Source organism: Mycteria americana, chromosome 16 (assembly GCF_035582795.1).
Source record: "Mycteria americana isolate JAX WOST 10 ecotype Jacksonville Zoo and Gardens chromosome 16, USCA_MyAme_1.0, whole genome shotgun sequence".
In the NCBI taxonomy this organism is placed as follows: domain Eukaryota; kingdom Metazoa; phylum Chordata; class Aves; order Ciconiiformes; family Ciconiidae; genus Mycteria; species Mycteria americana.
This window is the reverse complement of record NC_134380.1, coordinates 14,386,385-14,404,571: the sequence shown is the minus strand read 5'-3', so window position 1 is coordinate 14,404,571 and position 18,187 is coordinate 14,386,385. Positions and strand designations below refer to the sequence as shown.

Genomic DNA, 18,187 nt, shown 5'->3' with positions numbered 1-18,187 from the left:
AAACACAGCCCTGGAAGTTTAAAAACATAGGAGCAATAATTAAAGTTAATTCTGAAATTATTTGATCTTACTAGATAAATTTGAGCACATCATTCTTCATCATGTGCCTCAGTATCCAATCTGGAACTTGACTTAATAATACTTGCTCTTTTTAATCCCTTACCTAAGTAAATAGTTTATTACAGTTTAGACTGTACTTTCCTTGGGGACAGGTCAGTTTCTTTCCATGTATGCATAGCAACAAACAGAATGAAATACTGCTCTAAAGCAAATAATCTGAGGACAAAGAATTTGCCTGTCTTTGTATCAGACAGATTAAAATAGAAAAAAAAAAAAAAAGAAAACAGAAACAGCCGAAGCTTTCAGACTCTGGAGAGCAGGGACAAAACAAAGCCAAAGGAAAGGCTTCCGCAGTAGACAAAGTGAAGATCAACCCACATTTAAGCATTTCAGTGAGGCAGGACACATATTAGCAATGATGCAAACTGCTGACAGGCCATCTGCAGAGGAAGACATGAGTGAAGGACTCTTAGCATAGAGAAGGGGAAAAAATAGTAAGATGCTACTCTTCCCATTTTCCTCTAGATAAGCAGTTCTGAGGCACTCAAGTAGAAGAGAAGCTTTATTACATATTCACTTGATCAAACACAAAGACAGACAGGGAAAAGACAATCACTGCCTGTCACAGCAAGTCTCAGTTCTCATCCACCCAAGATCATGCAATTTCAAAAGAGAGCACATGGGGAGAACCCTACAACAGGGTGTTCTTAATGGGGCGGGGGGGGAAGGACTAACACTTTTAGCAAGGAAACCTCAGATGTCTGTAGAAAACTAAAAAGCCTTGAAGAATTAACCAGTACATTACACTGAAGCACTGAAATCAGTGACAGAATTAGATTCAACAGTAGAAGAAACTCTCTTTCGTGTTGGTCTCCCCTTCAGCAAAGTGAAACTCAAACTTAAATCAGCCAAGAACGTGGTAAAACATGAAATTAAGGACAATAATTTGCTTCTCCCCCCCCAAGCACACCAATGGCAAAAGGTGACCAGAAGAACACTGTCCATGCTGAGACAGTGGTGTTTCAGAAAGATAACTGGCTGAATTCTCACAAGCATTTTTTTCAAAAGTTTTAGATTCAAAAAGTTTCAGCCTAACTTAGCAGGGGAAACTACAAAACAAAAGGTGAGAAAGTTGCCCCAGGATATTCCCCATCAACACAATGAGAACTGATGAGATTTATCCTTCTCCACAACACTCCAGTAGCTCTTGTTAGCACATTCTGTCCTGAGCTCTCTGTCATTTCAGTGGCACCAGGACACCCCTTGGTAAGGAGCTGGTATATACCATCTGCACAGCAACAGCTGTTTTATCGTCAAAAGCAAAACAGCTGAAATTCTTCCTCATGGTAAACTCCCTTGATCTCAGTGCTCTCCAGAGTCCAGTCTCGGGGGGGGGGGGGGGGGAAGCTTTCCTCTATGCCTCACCCCACCAGGAAACAATCACCCATCATCTTGGGTGACTTGAAGAGAAATCACCTCTCTGCAAATCAGCTAATGAAATCCACCTGACAGTCCAGTAAAGTGACACATCCTTGCTCATCTCCTGAGGCCTCTGACAAAAGAGGCTGAAGCTAGTTCCTGAAGTCGACTTGTCATGTGATGCCCTATTACACCGGTGTTAACTACTGAACTCATGAGGAGCTTTGCAAACGACTGACTGTTGTGGTTTCAGCTAGGATAGAGTTAATTTTCGTCCTAGTAGCTGACATAGTGCTGTGTTTTGGATTTAGTATCAGAATAATGTTGATAGCACACTGATGTTTTAGTTGTTGCTGAGTAATGCTTACACTAGTCAAGGGCTTTTCAGCTTCCCATGCTCTGCCGGGCGCACAAGAAGCTGGGAGGGGGCACAGCCAAACTGGCCAAAGGGCTATTCCATACCATGTGGCGTCATGCTCAGTATATAAACTGGGGGGAGCTGGCCGGGGGCAGCGATTGCTGCTCAGGGACGGGCTGGGCATCAGTCAGCGGGTGGTGAGCAGTTGCATCACTTGGGTTTTTTTCCCTGGGTTTTGTTCCTCTCCCTCTCTCGTTAGTTTTCCTTCTCATTACAATTTATTATAGTATTTTTTTCCCCAGTTAAACTGTTCTTATCTCAACCCACGAGTTTTCTTACTTTTGCTCTTCAGATTCTCTCCCTCATCCCACCGGGGGGGGGCGGGTGAGCAAGCGGCTGTGTGGTGTTTGGTTGCCAACTGAAGCTAAACCACGACACTGACTTAGAGGAAGAGGCACTTAACTGCCTCTTCAGTCACCAGATTCTAGTCTCTGCAGTGAACTTCACAGAAAAACCCAAAACCTGAAGGACCCTGGCAGCCTGAAAGAAGTTCAGTATTTTTCACTGGAAATTAGAAGTTTCGGAAAGATATTTCTACTTCAATCATTTCTCTGCATTGTTTGTAATTCTGCAGTAGCAGTCATAGCCACACATTCTCCTACATATAAATGCAAAACATACATCAACTTGGTGTCCAAGTGTCACAAAATTTAAGCAGGAACTCAGACTGCTTATATCTAGTGCATCACTTACACCTATCACTTGTACCTTCAGGAACTCATTCTCTATCTTGTGCTTTAATTTGTGAGCATCATACCTGGGAGATGGAACAGGGAATGACTATAAGAAAAGGATGTCAGTGATTAAGGCTAGGTTCATTCTGACTTTTTCTGTAAAGGAGTTTAATGAACGGAGTTCCACTACTTAAAACATTCTGCCTTCAGCATCTTGTAATTTAAATATATATATTTTGGGATGCAATATTACCGAACACAAAGTTATCACCAGGGTTTATGTAGGAAAAGGATCCCTTAAGTAATAGCCAAAATCCATTCAGTCAACCAAGCACCTAATTCTGAAGTGACTGCGTACATTACATAGTATGTCTGTGCTGTGGCCACACTGACTACTGCTGTTAGAAAGGCTTCTACTTCATAGCTGGTAAGTCCACAAATAGGCATGCAATAAACCCAACCATGATGGAAAGACCACCTTAAGACAGGGATAACACTTTCTGTTCAGGAAAGAAGGAAAGAAAATAACTCTTAGCACTTCAGCAACCTGCTTGCACAGCAGAAGACAAGAGTCTGCATATCCAGATGCATCTTACTACTTTCAATGCAGTGGTTCCAATAATCTTAAGTATCATCATAATGTTCAAAGTTACTTAACAACAATAGCTTTCCCAATATTATCCTCATGTAGTCTTTCTATTACGTCCAAAACACATCACAGATGAGCAGCTTAGAAGAATATATATACAATCAATGTCTTACATAATATTTTAACATTACTCTATTTAGCCCAGCACAAAGTGATAAAACAAGCTGAATGGGGAAGGAGTCAACCAGCCTACAGAGTAGAAAGTGAAGAGAAATAGCTGTTAAGTTCCGGGAAAATTCATCAAGGACATTTACATTTAGACTCAAAACTCAGCTTCAATGAAATGCAAGTGAAATAGCTGGAACCAGAAGTCACTCAGGATTGAGAGAGCCACTTGGAAAATTATGATACTCAATCCTTGAGTAATCCGCAAGAGCAAGAGCACATCAAAAAGTTCCAGCTGGAGGATGTGGGGGAGCAAACCTGTTAAGCACAGACCAGAACTGAGACTGCTGTTTGGTTTAATTGTAGCAGTCTACCTCCCATCTTGATCTAAAGGTTAAAACTTAAGCCTTTCTCAAGAAAGCATGCAACAGCATGGTGATATGGGACAAGGTAGGTCACAATGAAACTGAAAAGCTCCACTTGCTAGAGTTAGCAAATCCAGAGTAACCTGTAAAACCAGTCCTGAGGGTCAGGTCTGGTTTAGGGAAGTCAGGGGCTGAGAACTACTTCCAGACCAGCCACAACACATCACAAGGGGTGTACAGTCCTGAGGTACCATTCTTTCGGAACACTTCTCCCAGCCACCGCACCAAATCCCATTGTGCAGAAAGTGACAGACACACCCAGAGCATCCAAACTACTACATTCAAGCTTCAGATTATGAAACACAGTTAACTTTCTAAGTCAAGATGAACAACCAAAACAAGACTAGAACAGGTCTGTCACCATTTGCAGTTCTGCAATTGGTTATTCTCTGTCAAGGACAGAAAGCTGTACACAATGCTCTGCAGGAATCAAGAGACTAAGTCCCTAATAGAGAATGAGCACAATCTTGTGATTCAGGACCCAGGCTCCGACCTCCCTCACTCCTTTCGCAACAGCAACCAAGTAAGTTCCAAAGGCCAACGCTTGATGAGGAAAGGCAGAAAAAAAAAAATCTTGTCTCTTGACTGGAAGATTGGAACAAAACAGCACCTAAGAGACTACCATTAGCACACCATAGCAGGCTATGTGCGCTCAGACCTTTCCAGGCAATCCAGGAGAGCTAGTCATCCCTACCTTATTTTCAATGGATTTTGCCTCCAATAAAGATCAGCTGTATCCCTACAGGAATCCTCGATAAAAGTGCACAAAAGATAAAGGACTGCTGAGACATGGAGGAAACAGCTCAGAATCACAGAAAAGGCCCAGAACAGCCCAGAGGGATAAAAGCTTGAATGTCAAGTTGCCAGTCTATCAGAAGAGGTAGATGATCACCCTTTAGGAGGGGAGAAGCCAAGACACAGTGGAACACAGACCCATAAGAGAGCAAACCAATTTGACTTACACAACCCAGCTTCATTCACCTTTCCAAAACTGCTTTCCACTTCAATCCAAGCAACTCTTTGGATTGAAGAGCCTTCTAAAAATGTATGGAAAATATCTGAACTTAATGAGTGATACCACAAAAGTAGCAGAGTCAAACTGTCTTCACGTGTCCAGACTGCAATCACTTCTATGTAAAACAGTCTACAAAGCTGCTGAAGCTGCCAGACAGGCAAGAGTGGGAGACAGGAAAGCAACAGTTCTCCCAGGCCTAATGCTAAAAGGGTATACAACGCTTGTGCCCTCAATCAGTCTCTGCAGAACAGACTCCAAGGAAAGATCCCCCAGAGACTTATTTTTGTGTAACTCTTGGAAGCCAGCAGGCTCCTCCTCCAGCTGCTGTTAATCCATTACATGCATTCACTGAGGCAAGCACACACATCAAACACACTGTCATTTCTTTGATGTGCTGTTCTTCAGAAGGGGAACGGCAAGCAGATTAGATTCCTTCATGTAGTGATCTGACAGGGCCTGTAAACATCTTGTGCAAGGACTGCCGCACGCTGAGAGGAGGAGCGGCCTTACAATAGCTTCCAGACCTTCTTCAGACCCAATTAGCCAAGATGGACGCTGGAAACCCGGGGGAAATTCCAGTGGATTTAGAATACTTCCCCTCACGCACTTAGAGCAGCTGAGCATTCCAGGAAAATGTCTCCAGTTGGAAAGTCAAAGGAAGGATTCGGCAAAAGTCAACAACTAGCTGACTAGTTAGTCAACTGAGTCAATACGCACTGAAAAGCAGCACAGCCCATGAAATCTATATGGATGGCTATAGATCCAGCTTGTTTTGTGATTAAGTCACACACAGCATCTTTGCTGCTTGTTGAACTTAATCAGAAGTTTGCAAAGTCCATCCAAACATCTGAGCTCAGCTTCCAGAGGGCAGAAGAGTCCAGCTGTGTCTTATGAACTGACGTTAGTAATGCTTAGCACACTGTAGCAGTTAGAATCTTAAAAAGAGCAGCATGTTCGTTAACTATTAGCATTACAATAACCTGTAACAAATAAAACCACTCCAAAGGAGAAAAATCACGTAAAAAGCTCCACATTTAAACCAAAGAAATAACCAACTAATGTGCGAGAAAGCCACACAAAAGCTATTTGTCACTGTCCATAATTACCACCCCACTAGTTTACCAGTTCCCAAACTGCAACAGGCACTCTTCTCCTCCCAGAGGGCACAAAGTATGTAGTAAGGTACAAGAGGGGCCTTAAAACACCCAGGAAAATTACACCTGGCTTTTCTTGCCTACCTCTTTCCTCGATCAAAAGAAAAAAAATTCTTTCCTCTCTAGCATCTACATGAAGACTGCCCCTTTTGACGTAAAAGTAAATGCCATAGTGTAGACCTGGTCCCTGACCATTAAAGACAAAAACAGAATGGTAAGTAAGACTCATTTAGATCACTTTAGAGTCACTAGAGTGCCTCAAGCATTTCCTCAAACTATGGTTTGATGATACAAAATGTTGAGTAGAAAAACTGACATACACCATTCCTACCCATCTGCTGCTTCCTCCTTTTGGATCCTTGTTTCCAGACATGCTACACTTCTCATAACTGCCTATAAGAAACAACCCTTAACTGGGTTAGGAAACTTATCTACCTGAAAGATAACATAGGGAAAAATACTATTTTTCACCTGAGTCAGCTACTTAAGCTAATTCCACATAAAGCTGCACAAACGGTATGAGGGGAGTTAGACAGGATGGCAGGAAGTGAGCAGTAACTGTTCAGTCCCCTACTGCTACATGGAAGATGCCCCCCCCCCCCCCCCCCAATCCAAACTCCCTTCCTTGGGCCAGCACTAGTCACTCCTTTGATCTTGTTATGGGCCAGTCAGGGAGCTAAGCTAGCAGAAAACTAACAGCACATCATTGGGAGGCTGGAAGAATTAGTTCCTTACCCTGGAAACAGCTCCGGAGCAACTCCAGTCACACAATTCAACTGTGCAACCCTGACTTAATGAGATAATGTCAGCCAATTCAACCCCAGAACCATGCTTCTTAGGCTATTTCAATTTCAGTGTAGAACAAGCAACTTTAAACTTCAGTTGAAGTAATTTATGCTCATACATGTTAGTCTAGCACTAACACATACCCGCCACATTGACCTGCCAGTCAATTACTATGGCTCAGCTAACAGGTGACAATCCATCATTTTGCATCCTGTAACTGTACCCTAAAAGGTTGAGCTTATCTGAATGCTACTACTCCATCACCCTTACTACTGACTACTCATTTCATAGCTTTTCTAGCACCACAGCCTTGGAGACTTCAAAAGTTTTGATGCAGAAAGCTACTGTCTCTTTAGATGAGTATTTAATTGGTTTGAGAAATTAACAAAAATAGTCCCAACCTGCACAATACCACAGCACAGCATCTGTACAGATGAGCAAGAGATTCAAATGCAACAGAGCAACTAGCAGAAGGTGAGGAATGTAAGAGAAAGAACAAGCTAGAAACACAGGATCTGAAAAAAACATTTTATCAAGACAAAGGTAAAGCCAACTGCAACAGAAAAAAAATGAAATTTGGGAATTCTGTTCAGAACAGAATGGCTGTCACAGCTTCAAGGCTTCATCTTCCAAGCCATGACAAAAATAAAAGAACTGTCTTTGGAGAAAAGTTTATTACCTTGACATTTCAAAACAATACAGTATTTTTAAGTCAAATCTAAAGACAAAAGAAAGCACTGAATGTAGACTGGACTCTAACCCATGTATGTATTCAATAAATGTACAACCAGAAATTCTTCCATTTAATCAGGATCTAATCAGTCTTTTGAAGATTCCACATTAGCCTGCTGAGAGTTCCAGATTTCCTTGAAGAACCTGCACAACAGCAAGCCTCAAAAGCAATAGCAACTCGCTTAAGAACCCCCTCCACCACATGGAACCGCAGCACAGAAATACTGGTGATCAAGATAATCTAGGCTACCATCTCAACTCTGGCAGTAACTTGACTTCAAACAAGTTTGTGTAAAAGGTGCAGCAATACATCCAGTTATAGTTTCTTCCTAGCCTTAGCCATTTGTTACCGGTTTATGCCCTGAACCAGGAGCGCTACTCCAGGATTAAAAAAAAATAATGAAACTATGGAGTGTCAAATCTGAAAGACCAAGGAAAAGGCAAATGTCTGTGTTGTAAAGGAAAAACCACAGTCAAATAAATGCAAATTCTATAAATCTGCAGGATTTAGCTGGATCACCATAACAACTAACTGCTGTCATGCAGAGATCCATCCAAACAAGTATTTTCCCACTGCATTGCTCACCTGATCTTTGCAAAATGGTTGAGAAGTTCCCACAAAGTCTGTTGACAGAGAAAGGTGTCTTGTAAACGGGAGCCATCATCTAATTGTAATGCAATCCGAACCTATAGGAAAAATACACTGAATTAATCTGAAAATTGAGTGAAAACTTTTTTCTTCACAACAACTTTTTTCAATATTTCAAGGATCTCTAGAACCTGCTATACAAAAAAACATGACTTCCTTCTAAACACTTGCTGCAAAGGATTATGTTAGTTAAAAACGCAGACTATTCAAATGATTGTTTTAGAAATTAATATTTAGAATAGTTCTATTCTGCTATGAATATGAGTATTATATATGAGGATCTTATGAAAGACAGTGTCAAAGGCCTTACTGAAGTCCAGGTAGACCATATCCACTGCTCTCCCCTCACCTACCAGGCCAGTCATTTTATCATAGAAGCTTATCAAGTTGGTCAAACATTACTTCCCCTTGTTGAATCCATGCTAGCTACTCCTGATGATTCTCCTGTCGTTCATGTGCCTGGAAATGGTTTCCAGGATTAGCTGCTCCATTACCTTCCCAGGGATCAAGGTGAGGCCAACCCACCTGCAGTTCCCTGCGTCCTCCCTTCTTGCCCTTCTTGAAGATAGGAGTGACATGCACTTTCCTCCAGTCTTCAGGCACTTCTCCCAATTGCCATGATCGATCAAAGACTATCAAGAGTAGCCTTGCAGTGACGTCTGTGAGCTCCCTCATCACTCATGGGTGCATCCCATCAGGGCCCACGGACTTATGTATGTTCAGTTTGCTCAAGTATTCCCTGACCTGATCCTCTTCCACCAAGGGTACATCTTCCTTGCTCCAGCCTTCCCCCCTGGTCTCTGGGACTTGGGATGCCTGGAGGCCAGTTTTGCTAGTAAAGACTGACACAAAGGTGGCATTCAGCCTTTTCCATGTCCTGTGTAACCAAGTCCCCTGCCTTGTTGAGCAACAGGCCCACATTTTCCCTAGCCTTCCTTTTGTCACCTATGTACTTAAAGAAGCCCTTCTTGTTGTCTTTGACGTCCCTGGCCAGATCCAATTCCAGCTGGGCTTAAGCTTTCCTAACTTCATCCCTGGATGCTTGAACAAGGTCCCTCTATTCCTCCCAGGTTACCTATCCTTGCTTTCACTCTCTGTAGGCTTCCTTTTTGTGTTTGAGTTTGGCCAGGAGCTCCTTCTTCATCCATGCAGGCATCCTGGCATTTTTGCCTGACTTCCTATTCATTGGAATGGACCGCTCTTGAGCATGGAGGAGGCAATCCTTGAGTATTAACCAGCTTTCTTGGGCCCCTCTTCCCTTCCATATCCTGAACTGAAACATATTCAGACAAAGGCCAATGCAAGCGTCCCAAATAATGTGTCATCATGAGCAATTGAGATGTTCTGTTTTACACGAGCTGAAACTTTACAGCAAGGGTCTTTGCAGCTATACAAAATGAATTCCAGTAACCCAGACAGGATTGATGCAACTGCATAAACTAAAACACCAACCCAGAGCTCTGTCGACTTAAGCATCAATTTGCAGAACAACTTCTCTGAGGCAGAACAAACAGTACACTTGCACATCCACACAGAGAAACAACGAACACAGTCCAAATCTCTCTCTGAGTTATTGAAGACCTAACCAACTATCATCAGTCCAAAGAGACTACCTGTGTAACTTGCAACTCACTAATCCTTCCTAACCACAAAATTTTGACATACAATTTAAGAGTGAATTAATCAAAAATCTTGAAAATAATTCTGGACATTCAGTTATCAAGTTCTTAAACACCTGCAGAAAAAGGCAAAGGACAGCTAGCTGCCTCTCACAGGCCTTTTCCAACCTGGAATGTGAACACTCACGTTCATTAGCAGGTGCTCATGCAGATCCTACATATTCTTCAGAGAATTGCTACAAAAAAAAAAAAACAAAAACCCACCAACAAAAAAATCCAAGGCATTGCTAAAATGAACACCCTGAGGACAGTCCTGAAGAACTTCAAACTCCTGATAGTCCCAAGGGAAAAATCCAGCAGCTGACCAAGAGATGGAGAATGGCAGAGCACTTCAGGTGTTATCTTTACCTTTTAGAGAATATTCAGCCTTCTTTTTCAAAATGTGTAACTCTAAGTTTTCCCAATCAGCTCACCCATCTAAAGAAAAGTAAAAAAAAAAAAAAAAAAAAAAAAAAAAGGTCCCTATTAGATAGCACCTAGTGCCTCTAGTCAACTATGGTTTTCTGAAGTCCACAGAAATTAGCCTTATTCAAAAGTCTGAGAAGGACATAAGCCTAGGACATCAACAGAAGCTTTCTTTCATTCTGTGTTTTCATGTGTCCCTACCAACAACCTGAGTGCATCCTCTCTCTCTCTGTGAGAACGTGTGTGTGTGAGTATTGGGGGGGAGGGTAGGGGGAGGGGGAAGAGAGAGATGGGAAAAAATAGACACCACACACTCCAGCAATCTACTGTGATTTCCTTGGAGGAATATGTTTGTCATCTGCCTCAGCTCCTACCAGTTCTTGCAGGACTGCAAATTGTGATCTGCTGGAGACAGGAATTTTTCGACATACAGGAAACAGTGGCATCATCAACAACTAGCCAACAGAACTAAGTCGTTTCATCCCACCGCTAACACAACCTCCTGGTTTCTCCTGTGCTGGAGACAAGCCTTAGATTATTCTCAGCTACAGCACAGTGATGACAGCTGACATCACTATTCTATAAGAATCCAGCCCAGAAATTCAGACTACCAGTTGCATCAGTTTTTGGGCAACAGTTCAAAGCTAAGCATGTCACGAAAGTCATATTCAGTCAATTAGAAAAGTCTTTTTAAAAATCCCAGGCTCTATATAAAATAATAGAGATACCAGTGCCAATTATCTTCTAAGTTTACAAATATATAAACAAAAGACTAACAACTTTAACACTATAACTGTACTGATGGCACCCCTAGATCACCTGCCATCGCAACGGGAATTTGTTCCATTTTTCACTAAAGAACTGTCTTACAGGAATCAATGATTCTTACAAGTGAAGGCAAATCCAAAAGCATTCTATTTTTAAAATATCAGATTTGCTGAACAAACTCACAATTTATCAAAACCTGTATTCTGTCTCGAGGGGTAACTGCTGCCAACGCACCACAGGAAAGCACACCTACTTCCGTGCACATTAGCTCAATAAAAGAGACAATAACAAAAGGCACAGAAGGAAATTCATCCCAACACTACTCCAGCTGGCCTGCATGACTGAGTCCGCATCTCAACGGCCACTATATCATGGCATAACGCGAGTGTCAGTTCTGGTCACAGAGTTATCCAGCTGTTTTAAACTTCCTGCAGTATTCGACACTAGTTCCCTGTAGCAGGGAATTCTTTTGGTCAGTTGTATTTTGTGCAAAGTATTTTCTTATCCTGTGTGTAAAATTCTTCCAAGTGAAATCTCTGTTCTTAGTTTACGGGACAGCAACTCTGTTAGACTGCACCCTTCACAAGCATATTTGCTACATCTTCTCAACTCCATAAAATACCAACGAGTACTCCAAGGGAAGCCTCATTTCTGTAGATTCTTCTGTTGAAGTACAACTAAACACTAACAACTTAAACTTTCATTAGCTCTTCTCTTTTGTGATCTAAAGTAGCAATTCCATGTTATAAGCCCTCTCCTACAGTCCTTCTCACCCTTTCTGATATGCTGCATATATCTTCTTGGGAAAGAAAATAAATAAATAAATTTTTAAAATCACTGTTTTCCTTCAGTACAATACCTCCCAAACTGGCTGCAAATGTCAGATAAAGTCATCACTGTACCATTTTAATGGAAACACTTTCCTCTGGAAGACGAACTCCATGCCATCACAACTGGTTTTAACTGAAAATTTTAAGCAGATGCTACCAGCTTGTGGTTTTTTTTTTAACCAAATACGTCATTTGGAGCACAAACTTCTTTCTACCACAAAGTCAGAAAGAAAACGTTAGTGCCAGAACAAAGCACATGGAGGTTTTCCAAAGAAAAACATGGACATCAGTGACCCCCAAAACTATGTTGTGCACCAACAGTGAACTAGAGCAGAGATTCCAAAACCTTCTCACACTACAAAGTTCACTTTTCAATGTATGTATCAGTTTATCTTTGTGACAGCTAAGGCAACTGCCTGTAACAAAATACCACTAATGCAATTTGGCAGACAGACATTATGAGATTAGCACTAATAGGCCTGCAACTTTCACAAAAATTGAGAAACTCCATGAGGAAGTCAGTAAGAAGAGAGATGACTGTTAGTGATAGACTAATTTTCATTCCCAGGCTACTTAAATACATTCATACGTCATTTTTACCACATAAAATGTTTATGCTCATTAACATCTATGCATCTTTTTAAAAATTATGCCTCCAGCTGTTATAATGACATGCATAAAAGATTTTTAAATCTCTTAAATGTAACAATAATTCCTACAGAACACAGCATCCGTAAGCCCTTTGCAAATTATACTCAACAGGGACATTCGGCAACTGCTAAACACAGCACACATCACAAAAAATTCTAAAGCTGTGTAAACACACTGTGAACAGCAATGCTAGGAAAGAAGCAACACAGAATCCTGTAAGAATTTGAGATTTTAGTCAAAATCCAGAGGCAGACAACAGCAACTGAAATAGAAATTAGGAAAGGGAACTGAGTTAGTAGCTCAACTACTGTGCAAAGCCATCAGTAACGTTTAACTTCTTATACATTCATGACTCTAGTTTTTCAGCTCCCCAAAAGATCTCCCTATCCTCCAGCACACAGCCGGAACTCCACCATCATAGAGACTGCAAGCAAAGACTTCCAGCTAATAAATTACCATTTTCCACCACGCCTCAACCAGTCTTTGGGTGGCCTTCCGCTCAAGCATTGTCCAAGCCTACCCATACTCTTGCTCATTAGATCAGATGAGATCATATCCAGCACGACTGATAACTGAATAAATCAGGTCACATTGTGAAATTAACATACCGTGTTTCCAATTCCCACTCTATTAGAAACCGGCACCATCTCCAGCTTGGCATTGTTGGGCAGTCTGGCAAATCTCCACTGTAAAGAGAGATCCAACACACTCCTCTGAAACCTAAAGAAGAACACATCCCATGAAGACACCAGGAACCATCCTATGCCACCTCCAGATCGCTTCAGGGACTGGCAACAATGCAAAGCCCGGGTATTAAGCAAGAGAATTCCCCGCGGGCTGACTAGAAGCCATAGAGCACAATTCAACCATGCACAACCGGTAATTCAGAAAACAGTCATCAACAAGAATTATTCTGCATACCAAAAAAGCTGCAGTTTGTAGTGGTCACAGATAAAATACTCAAATATATGTTCCTCCTCAGGCTTTAAGAGATAAACAGCACCTGAATACATATTCAAGCCTTGTGTTCACTGTTAAATAAAAAGGTACTTTTTTTTACTGCCACTCAAATAACCTCTTGATTATGATACCGTGAAAGTACACGGTCAAACAACCAGGCAGGAGAGAAGAGTCCTACCAGTCTGTGAGCTAGCAGAAGCGCACGTGTGGGGAGGGACATCTTCACGGAAGTTACACAGAATCTCGGTATCTATCCCAAAAGCGAAGGGAACTTGGCAGGGGGAAATGGGGAGAGATTAATTTGAACAACATAACTTTGTTGGACAACAATCTGAACCGTAGCCTGTGGATCCCTGTCTCCCCCGGGACAGCCGTGAACAATTTCCTCGTGCATTACCACACAGGACCCACAGAGCTGTGGCAAGGACTGAAGCGAAGACTGACCTCGGTGAACAGCTCAAGGACCCCGGGACCCCTCTCGGACACCCGCCCGCCAGCCCCACGCCCGCTCCTGCCAAGGCCCGGCCGCGCTCGCTGCAGAGCAGGCCCGGCGGGACGGCCTTCGGCAGCGCGCTGGGACCGCGGGCAGGCCGCGGGCACCGGCCGTCCGCCTCGCCGCCGACGCGGCGAGCGGCTGGGCAGCGCCGGGCCCCGCCTGGCCCGGGAGAGCAGCCGCGGGCGGGCCGGGCGGGGCCTCTCCCACCGGCGGCGCGGCGCAGCCTCCAGCCAGGCCCGCACACGGGCCCGGCCCGGGCCGCCCGCCGGCCCAGCAGGGCGGAGGCGGCCCCGCGGTGAGACTCACTTCAGGCCGTACTCGCTGGGGCTGCCGCCCTGCTTCCTGCAGACCTCCTCGAGGATCTGCGGAGAGAACAGAGGCGTTACGGGCCGGCCCGCAGCCCTGCCGCCGCGCCGCGCCGCGCCTCGCCGCGCCGCCAGCCGCCCCCGCCCCGGACCCACCTGGAGCAGCACCGTGCCGGGCCCCACCCGCACCGTGACCCGCCGCCCGCTGGGGGCCAGCACCGACACCACGGCGCCCCCCCCGCCCGCTGCCGCCATCTTCCCTCCCGCCGCGGCGCCGGCCACCGCGCGGCCGGGGCGGAGCTGGGCCCTGGGCCGCCCCTGCCTGCAGACCGCGCCCCGCCCCGCCCCGCCGCGGAACGGAGCGGAGCGGCGGCCGGGCGACCCCGGCGGGGGATCGGCGCGGGCGAGCCCCGGCCCGGCGGAGCCGGCCCGAGGCGTGGACGGGCTAGGCGGCTGTGCGGGGCCGCGGCCGGCACCTGGGCGGCCGCGGCGGGAGTTGGCTGCCCGCGGCAGCCCGGCGGAGCGGCATTTGCGCTTCCCCGGGTGGGAGGTTTGCACCGGCTCTGGGAGCGAGGGCAGGGCAGCCGAGTGCAGGATGCCGGGCAGACACGGGAGCGTGCAGCGGGCGCGCCTTCCAGGGCACAAGCTCTTTCCCTGGCTGAGGGAGCGGGACGGGCGGGCGGAGGGGGATCCCCTGCCCTCCCCGCTCGGTCGCGGGAAGAGGAGGCGCTCCCGGGGCCTGGGCGAGGAGCTGGGCGCAGTCCCGGGGCCGCGGCCGCCGCCGTCCCGCAGCTCTGCGGAGAGCCGGAGGGGAGAACAGCCGGCACTGCCGGCCGCTGTTGACCAGGCGTTGTTTTCCGTCGGGTTTCCGGTGTCACGCGCAGTCGCCTCACCCCTGAGGAGATAAACGAGATCCTTCGTGGTACGGGGACCTTGTCTGGCGACGGCCGTAGCAACCCCCCGCAGCCGCCTACGCGCCGGTGGCTCCGCGCCCCGAGCCCGAAGGGCTGGGGGGGGGGGGGGGGGGGGGGGGCTGGGCACTCGCGTGCTGAATTTATGGCAAGAAATCTCCTCTGCAGATTTAGGCTCTTGCCTCTTCACCAAGCAGCGATGTCGGTGACTAGTAACTCCGAAAACACCTACGTGTACGAGAAAGGTGCTCCTGGGCAGAATACAAAAGCTATCGCAACGACCCCATTTCAGAGAGAGGAGGGGAGCATCTTACTACGTTCCCATTGTCAGCTGAGTGTCTAGACAGTGTCACAACCAGGACACCGGTGGTAAGACAAATTACAGCATCCCGCTGCCCTCGAAAGCCATTTCTTCTGGCCAAAAAAAGGAAAAAAGGAAAAATGTTGATTGGGCATCTCATGATGAGTGTTGCAAACTCAGCCATTGAGATGAGATGACTGCAGCTAGGGAACCAAGATTATCTTATGTTTTACGACACAAAATTTCTTGGAGAATTTATTTCATTTATGAGCTTCCCCTTGAGTCTCAGCACTGCCTTTCCAGTATCGAAGGCACTCTGAGAGACCAACTACAGTGTTTTGTTTGGTATCATAAAAAAACTTTTACTTTGGGTAACCACTGGAATTTATTTAGCCGAAGTTGTTACCACATGCCAAATACTTTCTCTGCTTCTTCTATATTTATCATATATGTTAAGCTTAAGTCCACACCGCCACCCCCAGCACCCACAAAAATGTCTGCTTTGCTTGGCTTATAAAGGAAAAAGATCCTTTTAAGGAAAGACACTTCTGTAAAAGATAACACTTGCTTGTTTTTACCATATCAGCAGTGTGAGAGAAGGGAGAAGGAGAGAGGATGGGAGTTTTGATAATGGAGAGACATCCCCTTCCTTACGCATGTGGATTCCTAAGCCCACCCAACACCATAACTGCTCAATAAGATGTAGTAATAGTAATAAAGGATGTCCTGGTGTATAATGCGTCATTTAAAAATAATGCTTAAAAATGTCTTTCCATTTATTCTTTCCGTTCCATTGGGAAGTATCATTGTCATATGACTTACACAGCTACAGTGTTCAGGATATTGGTATCCCAGTCTGCGTGTGTAATTCCTAAACACGTTAAAATGGTTTAAGTCAATGTATTTTACTTTCAGAGCTGGGATGGACGAGAGGTATAATATGGCCAGTTACCCTAGAACAGCTGATTAGTGACTTGTTGGTCCACATCAGCTGAATGACTTTCAATCATATGTCAATACCCTGTAAGTTGTCTGTGTGCACTTTTTTTTGGTACTATTTCAGCTAAGCAGCTGTGTAACTTTCTGAATATAATCATGATAGCTATATATGGAGATATTACCACCGTCCTCCTTTTACTTGTCAGTTCCTAGCTTATGTAGCGAAGATCTTTGTTCATACTCTGAAATTCAGCATTGCATAAGGAGGTTACGAATCACCGTCCTCTCAAGGATGTTCTTTTCTAGGAGAGAGGCCCACATCTTAGAAGAGCTTCTTAATTAGAATGGCTACACTGGCTCACACCAAGGTAATCAGAACTACCTCTGACGGCAACTGGGAACAGCAGCAGAGCAGGAGACGCTGTGATTTTATTTTCCCCAGTATCAACTTCCAGTTTTCAGCCATCTGCATCTTCTAGACTTCCCGAGTCAGGGGTTGTGTCTTTACCTCTAATCATATCTGAGGGATTTTTCTCACATGAATTTGCCCAGCCATTTTCTGAGCCCATCTGAGCTTTTGGCATCCTTGGGATCATGGGGCAATGAATGCCACAGTTAAATTGCACTGTATGACAGAAGTACTTCATTTTGTTTGTTTTAGAACTTCCTCCTTGGTGTTCCCCAGCTCTTATTAAGAAACAATCACCAATCATTCTCTGTTACCATCTCTGCAACATTCATAAGTCGAGAGACATATTTCATATAATTCCCTACCTTTTTAATTGCCTTTTGCTGTAAAATATGCGAAGAGGCATGAGGACTTGTCCTGGTTTCAGCTGAGATAGAGTTAATTTTCTTTATAGTGGCTGGTATGGGGCTATGTTTTGGATTTGTGCTGAAGACAGTGTTGATAATACAGAGATGTTTTAGTTGTTGCTGCACTAGTCAAGGACTTCTCAGCTTCCCATGCTCTGCCAGGTGCAGAAGAAGCTGGGAGGGGACACGGCCAGGACAGTTGATCCAAACTGACCAAAGGGCTATTCCATATCACATGACGTCATGCTCGGTATATAAAGCTGGGGAAGAAGAAGGAAGGGGGGACATTTGGAGCGATGGCGTTTGTCTTCCCAAGTAACCATTACGCATGATGGAGCCCTGCTTTCCTGGAGATGGCTGAACACCTGCCTGCCCATGGGAAGTAGAGAATGAATTCCTTGCTTCGCTTTGCTTGCGTGCGCGGCTTTTGCTTTACCTATTAAACTGTTTTTATCTCAACCCTCAAGTTTTCTTGCTTTTGCTCTTCTGATTCTCTCCCCCATCCCACCGGGGGGGAGTGAGCGAGCGGCTGCATGGTGCTTAGTTGCCACCTGGGGCTAAACCACGACAGGACTTAAGGGCAAGATTGTTCTGAAAGTTTTCACACTTTTGCCTACAGAGGGTACAACAAATGTCTGTAGTGTGCAAGTTCTTCTTAGCCTTTAAAATAGGCTAGAGATCCAAAGCTCTGGAAGTATCTAACACGGAATGAAGATATCCTGTCCTTCCACTAATTAATACCTTCACAGGAGGTATGAAGAAGAAGAAACAATTAAAATGGCTATTTTAACACCAGCAATTAATCAGCTGCTGAGGTGGAGCAGCCATTCAATTTTAAAAGATACACTTTGGGTTTCATGGAGCCCAAAAAATTGGTCTTGTTTCTGGATGGGGGGTAGCTCCTATTTGATGTCTGAAGCAGGCAGCTGTTTCCTATTTTGCATTTGGAAGTGACACATCCCTTAAAGAAATGTTGCTCCTGTTAAAAAGGCACCGATGTAATTTGAGCTGAACATTTCCAAGTTGCAGGATTAGAGAGA

General features: G+C 44.8%; 1 protein-coding gene across 1 annotated transcript in view; it reads right to left on the bottom strand.

The window, feature by feature from the left end:
* ASPSCR1 (ASPSCR1 tether for SLC2A4, UBX domain containing) overlaps positions 1-14,718 on the bottom strand; it is a 51,301-nt gene extending 36,583 nt beyond the window's left edge. The window contains exons 1-4 of the mRNA XM_075518954.1: positions 14,337-14,718; positions 14,182-14,237; positions 13,028-13,139; positions 8,024-8,124 (exon numbers count right to left, since the gene is read on the bottom strand). Of these exons, the coding sequence (XP_075375069.1) occupies positions 8,024-8,124; positions 13,028-13,139; positions 14,182-14,237; positions 14,337-14,435 (368 nt within the window). The 5' untranslated portion in view covers positions 14,436-14,718. The remainder of the gene's footprint in view (positions 1-8,023; positions 8,125-13,027; positions 13,140-14,181; positions 14,238-14,336) is intronic.
* Between the last annotated feature and the right edge of the window lie 3,469 nt (positions 14,719-18,187).